General features: G+C 47.0%; 1 protein-coding gene across 1 annotated transcript in view; it reads right to left on the bottom strand.

The window, feature by feature from the left end:
* Nucleotides 1-6,240, bottom strand: part of MOV10 (Mov10 RNA helicase) — a 23,340-nt gene extending 17,100 nt beyond the window's left edge. Inside the window, exon 1 of the mRNA XM_007459042.1 lies at nucleotides 6,104-6,240. Within this exon, the coding sequence (XP_007459104.1) occupies nucleotides 6,104-6,240 (137 nt within the window). The remainder of the gene's footprint in view (nucleotides 1-6,103) is intronic.
* Nucleotides 6,241-7,595: the final 1,355 nt, after the last annotated feature.

Below are 7,595 nucleotides of genomic sequence, written 5' to 3'. Positions count from 1 at the left end.
AAACCAAAAAAAAAAAAAAAAAAAAAAATTGAATTTGTTGCGCACCAGAAACTATTTACATAGCAGTTACATTGTATTTACAACTATTTACCTAACATTTACATTGTATTCGGTATTATAAGCAACCTAGAGGTGATTAAGGTAACCCGGAAGAATATGCTGCAGAGGTTATATGCAAATACCACACTATTTTATGTCAGAGACTAGAGCACCCTCAAGTTTTGGAATCGGCAGGGCAGGGTGCGCAGTGTGCGTGCGTGTGTGCGTGTGTGTGTGTGTGTGTGTGTGTGTGTGTAGGGGGCGTGGTTACGGAACCAATCCCTTTTGAATATCAAGGGATGACAGTATGCATGCATAAAGAGATGTCAAAGAGTGGTTACCAAAAGTATTACAATATTTAAACAGGACGAATACCTAGCATAAAACATTAAGGGCTCCCACTCCCTCACTCCCAACTACCTGCTTAACTGTTCGATATATGTATTTTCCAGGCCCTTTTCTATGAATTAAAAAAAATACATTTTTAATTACACACATTTTTTGTGTGCTACCCATACTATTCTACAACAGACTTCTTTCACCACCATGGACAGCCTTCCATGACAACATTTTACCAAGCCACCTCTTTTGAATGGCTGCAAAGGATAGCACGGTATGAATGCATTGTGGTGTGCTTAACTATTTGTTCAGTGATAAGACAGTTAGGCTGCCTACAATTTTTGGCTATTTCAAATGTTACAATAACCATCCTTCTGGGTCAAAGAGAATAATGAACTTTTACTTTGATAAGTTTTGCCAAATTGTCCTCCAAACAAGTTGTACAAACTTACATTCTCACTAATAAGAATTTGATAGAACCCTTTCCCAGACCCTAACATCAGAAATCTTCAATCCTTTAAATTTTTGACAATCTGATAAGGAAAAGAATGGTATCTTGTTTAAATCTGCATTTCCCTGATCATTAATATAATCAAGTATCTTTCCTTCTGTTTATTAGTCATTTATATTTCTTCTGTGAACTGCTTGATGATCTTATCATTTTGCCAAGCCCTATGAACTGTTCCTCCTGCTTCTGACTTCACAGCTCCTCTCCTGGTCCATCCCCTAAGAGTCTGCAGGAGTTTTCAACAAATACAAATCAGATAATGTCTCCCGACTAAGTCTAACCCTTTAATATGGCCCACTTGGATGCACTACAATTAACAATGACACATCAACAACAACAATAGAAAACATTTATTGAGCACTTACTTTGTGCTGTTCTAAGTAGCTACTTGCATTATCTCATTTACTCCTCACAACAACCCTTTGAGGTAGCAACTATTATCCCCCCATTTTAGAGAAGAAACCGAAGAACAGGTCCACCCCACATCCATTCTAAATGGCACCTCAGCCATTCCCAGCTATTGTACTGCTGCACCTCCTTCCAGACTTTTCTGCCACCGTTGGACATCCTTGGTCTGTAAAGCCCTGCCCCCCGTTGTTTGTTGGGTGAAAAATGACTAATCGTTTAGACCCAGTTCAGGAAAGCCTACTAGCCCAAGGAATGGTATTTCAGAATACAATATCAGATTGTTACCGGTAGAACGGCCATTCCTCAGTTCTTGTCCTCTTGAGGGAAAGAATTCAATCGAGAGAAAGATAAGTTTCAAGCAGCAGCAGTTTTTAGGTGAAGCAAAAGAACCCTCGCAAGAAGGGAGGAGAGCGGGCTGTCTGGGAACCAGAAGCAGCCCTGCAGTGAGCATAGGGTTGGTTTTTAGAGTGGTGAAAAGTCCCTCCCTGTGTCCTGCCTCATTTGATTGACAAGTTGATCGACAGCTTTAGCTTATGTAACTTTTCTCCTTGCGCACAGGGGCTTATGCATAAACTGCCACGCCCCACCCACAGGGGGCTGGAGGTGGGGCAAAAATTGCAAAGCTGATTTATTATAAATACAGCATAACGAACACTGGGTTACTCTGAGTCATCGCTTAGGTCTTGGTGCGCCTACGATAACCGGTGACGGCAGTTTGGAAAGTCCATTGGGTTTTTGATACCTTGCTTGGTCGTGAAACTGGCTGGAAACTTAGCGGTCCTTAACCAAAAAAGGGAGGATCTCTGGGTGTGTTCTTGTCACCAGTGTCCAGGTGGGGGAGGAAAAGATGACCCTGTCCAGGATGGGGCAGGACCACTCATGTCTGACTAGCTACCTAACAAGATTTGGAAGTGATCTTAAGGGGACATATAATTCTGGGATTTACAAACTGTGGGTTGCAACTCTCATTTGTAGGCCAAGACCAGGACTTGCAAAACTGGAGTAAAATAGAGTAAAAAGTAGCAGAGGGCAGCGAGTGAAGCTAAGTACTGTTTCAAGGACACTAACTGTTGTGTGAAAGCTGTGTATACCAGACCCCAAAGTAAAATGTATTTTTTACTGTGGATAGAGGTCCAGAATGATCTTTCTAAAAACCCTGATTCTGTCAGTCTCCTACTTTGAAAATTTTTGTGCTTTCCTGTTTCTATTAAGATTAAAAACAAAACAAAACAAAGAAAAACCCACAACGCCTCCCCACGGCCCACAAGGTCCTGCCCAGTTCAGCCCCTGCCTTGTCCCCTGTTCTTGAGAGTTCACCCGCAGCCTTTTAAGGTGCTACTCTCTCAGTCTGGACTGCCCTCCCCTTGCTTTACACCTGCTAACTCCATTTATCACTCGAGATTCTGCTCAAACATCACTTTCTCCCAGAAACCTCTGGTTCCTAGACTAGGTCAGGTCTCCACGTTATATGCTCTCAAGCATCCTAGACTTTTTCTCACAAGCACTTATCACAACAGAAATTAAAAAGTATTTGGTTTTAATTGCCTCCATCTTCCTTAGTTAGGTTCCTTCTGTGTATCTACAGCAATTCACACAGTTTTGCTTTGCTCATAGGAGGCATTCAGCCAATATTTGTTGAATAAAAGAATGAGTCTCTTGCCCAAGGCAAGAATCATCTTCTCTAAGAAACTTTTCACGATGCCAGTACTTATTCCATAACGGACTCCTAACCAGCACTGTTAATGATAGCTACCACTTCCAAAGCCCATGCACTCTGTTACCCAAGGGAAATGCTTTACCTGTGATATTTTGGCCTCACACAACCCTGAGAGAAAGGCAGTATTTTAAACACTTAACAGTTAGGGAAATTTGGTCAAAATCAAATGCAACTAGTAAGTGGCAGAGTCAGGATTTGAACTCCAGCTATCAAAACATGATACTAGCTCCCACTGAATGACATGTTTGTCTACACATCTGCCACTCCCTACTAGACTACACTCTAGAGGCAGGAACCAAGGCCCAAGCAAACAGTAGAGCCCCCATTAAATATATTTGCTAAATGAATAAAGAGACATGGGAAAAGTTAAGAGTTGGGAGCAGGGCACTTCATAACATCATAAAATAACCTAGTTGGAAGGGACCTATCCCGCCCAGGGGAGGAAGCGCCCCAGAATTCCTGATACCAGGTGACTTGCTATACCTCCCCTACAGCCTTTCTCGTATAGAACAGCTCTACCTACTAACTCAATTAGATTCTGGAAGCTTCTGTTGAGCATCTACCACATACAAGGCTCTATGCTGGGGACTGAGGGAAGGCGCCAACATGACGAAAGGCCTGTTCCTGCCTTCAGAGGCTCTACAGTCTGGTGGGGAGACAGTCACATACTAGCTCTAACACAAGGCAGGCTGTCATCTGGCCATAACCAAGAGTGAAGTATAAGCTATGAGAGCCCAGAGGAAGAAGCAATGAATTCCCATTGGGTGGATGAGGGTTGACGTCATAGCATAAGAAAGTTCTCTCTAATCAGAACAGAAATCTCTTCCACCCGGTGGAGGGTGAGACGGCCAAGGCCGCGTCACTCCTCAGTTGGCGGGGATCTCAGTTCCCTGACCAGGGACTAAACCAAGGCTGGGCAGTGAAAGCCTGGAATCCTAACCACTAGGCCACCAGGAAACCCCCCAATGGGGCCATGTTGAGTGAACCCAGTTCTGCCTTCTGAAGTGACACCAAAGTATAATCCTTTCCCCCAAGACAGTCTTTAAAATATTCAGGGATAACTACCTTGTCCTCTCCAGTTTTTCTCAAGGCGAACATTTCTCCTTTTCTTTGACTGGGTTTCACAAAAGAATGAATCAACATGTTAGTCTTTCCTCCTCCTCCAAGTACTAAGATATCTAGCCTTCAAGGCCAAGGCCAAGGTCAATGCCACCTTCTCCATCGAATCCCCTAATAATTTCACGGGAGTGGTATCTTACTTGCCTAAAAACAAGTACATACTAAAAAATGACTTTTGAAATCCTTTAAATTCACCCATAATGTACAGTAAATGTGGTTTTCTATATGCCTGTTTGCGGTTATCTGACATAGCCTGTTTTCCCCCAGTGTCGGAAGATATTGTGTAACTTTGATTTAGAGATGACAAAGACTCTCTCCTTGACTAAACTTTAGTCAGGCCCCTCTGAACCCTCTTCTGCATTAGGCCTCAACTTTGCCCCACCCCCAGTCCCTTACTGTCTCCTCTTAGTGATTTTCCATCCATGACCCCCTCACTCTGCTCATGGTTATAAATTCCCAACTGTCTTTGCTGTAGTGAGAATTGAGCTAGATCTCTCTCCCCATTGCAATACCCCTACTGCAACAGAATCAAATAGTCTTCCTCACCATTTAAACAAGTATCAGAATAATAATCTCTTTAACAGAGCCAAAAGAAGTCGTAGACTTTTGTTCAGAGCCACGTTGTACTTATTTTTTTGGACATAGGTGAATTTATGGATGTGAAGTGTTGATGATGTGACTCCATGGTAATTGTTCTTTCTTTACTTTCCTCCAGCATTTTTCTTATTATCTCTATTATAATCGTCATGCTATTTTACCATTTATTATAGTACACTGTATGCATATCATAGCCTCTTCTGCTCCCCTGGGATTGTGTATTTTTCTTTATATTCCCCACAGTGCCCAGCACAGTGTGAGGACAAAAAACAGATCATCATCTTTGCTCCTTCTTCAGATGTTGCTCAAGCTCGTTAATGTCCCTCTTAAAACGTGACACTCGTTACTGAAAACAATATTCCAGAAATGATCTGGTCAATCTGGAGAATCACTTACCTCCTGCCCCTCACACCAAACCACACTTCTATTAACACAGTCTAACACTTCTTTGGCTCTTTTAACAGCCACATCCGCCTTTTGGTGTGCGAAAACCCATGGTCTTTTTCAAGAGGACTGTTAGTAAGCCTAAATTCCCATCACCCAGTATTTATTTCTGTAAGTCTTTACATTTATCCCTTTAAAATTGTTCCTTGGTCTTCGGCCCAATGCTGCAGCCTGTTGATAGAGGTTTTTTGAAGCACAATTCTGTGGTTTGAGAAAGAGAAGTCTCTTTGATTTTCACTTGGATGGGAACAGGCAAGGGGGACCAAACAGCCTTTAGCCACAGGATGAGAAGGGGCCTCCAGGAGACTGGCCCCAGCCGGAGTCTCCATGGAGAAGCCACAGGTGCTAATGGAGGTTTGGTACGTATGCAGTTTGTGCCCTTTTCTTCTACCCCGAGCTCCCTGAGACTCTCCCTGCTACACGGCGTCTCTTCAGCTCTCTGGGATAGTGAACCACCGAGGAAGCAGCCCCTCGACGAGGGTACGGGGGTCCCCGTAAAGCTTGCGCAAGCGGGGATAGCCACCAGCAGGCAGCCCGCTCCCCGCGCTTCCGCAAAGCATGGGCCCTCTCCCGAGCTCCCCTCCCCCACGCCGAGCGCTGCCCCCCCCCGCGGGCGGCGCGTGGGCGCAGCACCTGGCTCCCCGGACTGGTCCCGCGCCGCCGGGGGAGCGGGATGACGGAGAGTCTCTCCACAGGGACTCGACGCAGGGGCCCGGCCCGGGCAGAGCGGGCGGGCTGCGGGCGGCGCTGGCGGCGCGGGCGGGGCGTGGGCACTGAGCGGGAGGGGGGACTGCGCGGCCCCGGGACCGGCCGGAGCCACTGGGGGAGCTGCGTCCCTCCGCGCCCCGGGGCGGGAAGGGTGGCCCCGCCGCCGGGGTCGTGGCGGCAAGCTGGGCCCGCGATTTGGGACCGGGGAGTGGGCCGGCCCGTACCTGGTCTTGAAGTCCTGGTTATAAATGGTCCGCAACCGCTCGCGATCTGTCTCCCTGTCCAGTCCCCGATCGACCAGGAAATTCTCGAATCTCTGGCCCGTCTCCCGAAGCTGCCGGCAGCTGAACTTACTGGGCATCGCGGCGGCGACTGCGGCCCAGGCAGGAGGGTTCGTAGAAATGAAACTGAAAGTCGCCGCCGCGGCGGGAAGTTGGCGGCCCTAGGATGAGGGTGCAGCAGGGGAAAAACCCCCTAACTCTGACCCCTGATCCTGCAGGGTCCCTTCTCCCCCCCACCAGGCTTCCCTCCGTTCTTTTCCTACCTGAGCCTTCCCTTCGGTCTCTTCGTCCTATCCCCTCCCCCTCTTCCCATTAACTCTTTCCTAAGGAGTCTGACCCCTCCCTCAGGGCCCTCCCCTTACCCCAAGCTCCCTCCCCTGGCTTCCAGCCAGAATCCGAACGTGGCTATCGCCTGGGGCCCCCTGAACCGTCCGGGAGGACTTCCTAGCCTCAGCTTGGGCTACTCCCACGCCCACCTCCCAGGACTTCGGGACTTATTGAAAAGCAGGGGAGCAAAGGGCAGGGACTGGGACCTGGGTCGGCTGCAGCTGGACTGGGGCGGCTCGTCCAACACCTCCCCCAGACAGCCTGGGACACAGGCAAGTACAGAAGCGAGCGGTACGCCCCCCTCCCTCCCCCATTTTCCCTTCTCGGGGTTTCAGACGCTTGGAGAAAGGCGTAAGAGCCAAGAAGTTTGGGGGGAAAGAACCAAGTGTCTCTGATAAAGGTGAGTACGCGTGGGAGGGAGGGACAAGGGGCTCCGCTGGGACGAAGAGTCATTACTTTTCTCTTGTCACGTAGGCTTCGTTATGTGGAGAGGCTTAAGCCACATATTTGGGCACTTAATTGCACTCCAGTCTATTACTCTTTAATTGTTACTAGTATTTAGCTAAGGGTTGCCCTAGTCATCAAAATATTAGCTTCTTGAGAGCAAGAGACTGTTATGTTAGGCAATAAATGGTTAATAGCTACAGCATCAGTACCAGGAAGAGAAGTAAAAGAAGTTTCAGAAGACGGACTGTTAAGACAAACTAAAGGGGGTAGGGCTACAAGAACAAACCTAAAACAAGCCTCAGCATCTGTTTATCTTCTGAATAACAAAAACACATACACTAGGATGGAGCAAAGATAATAAAAGTTACAGTAAAAAAATCTTTAAACAAAAATACCAGATTTCCAAATATATCCAAGGTGGTGCTGTTCTCCGAAGTAATGCCCTGTAGGAAGCCACACGCTCTATCTAACCTAGTGTGAAGAATGCCCAGAACCCAGATCATGCTCCAGTTGGGCTACCCCTGTACCTTTTCCCAGGCCAACAACCAACTAAAGCCAAGAAAAACAGGCTTTAGCAACAGGAAATTCAATGTCAGTGGGAACCAAAGCTACAGGGAGGGGGGAAAACAGAACAGGGGAAAATCTTGTCTTAGAAATTGCT

This window comes from Lipotes vexillifer, unplaced genomic scaffold, assembly GCF_000442215.2.
Source record: "Lipotes vexillifer unplaced genomic scaffold, Lipotes_vexillifer_v1.1 scaffold400, whole genome shotgun sequence".
NCBI lineage: Eukaryota > Metazoa > Chordata > Mammalia > Artiodactyla > Lipotidae > Lipotes > Lipotes vexillifer.
Note: the sequence above shows the minus strand (reverse complement) of the source record. Positions and strands in the feature narration are given on the sequence as shown.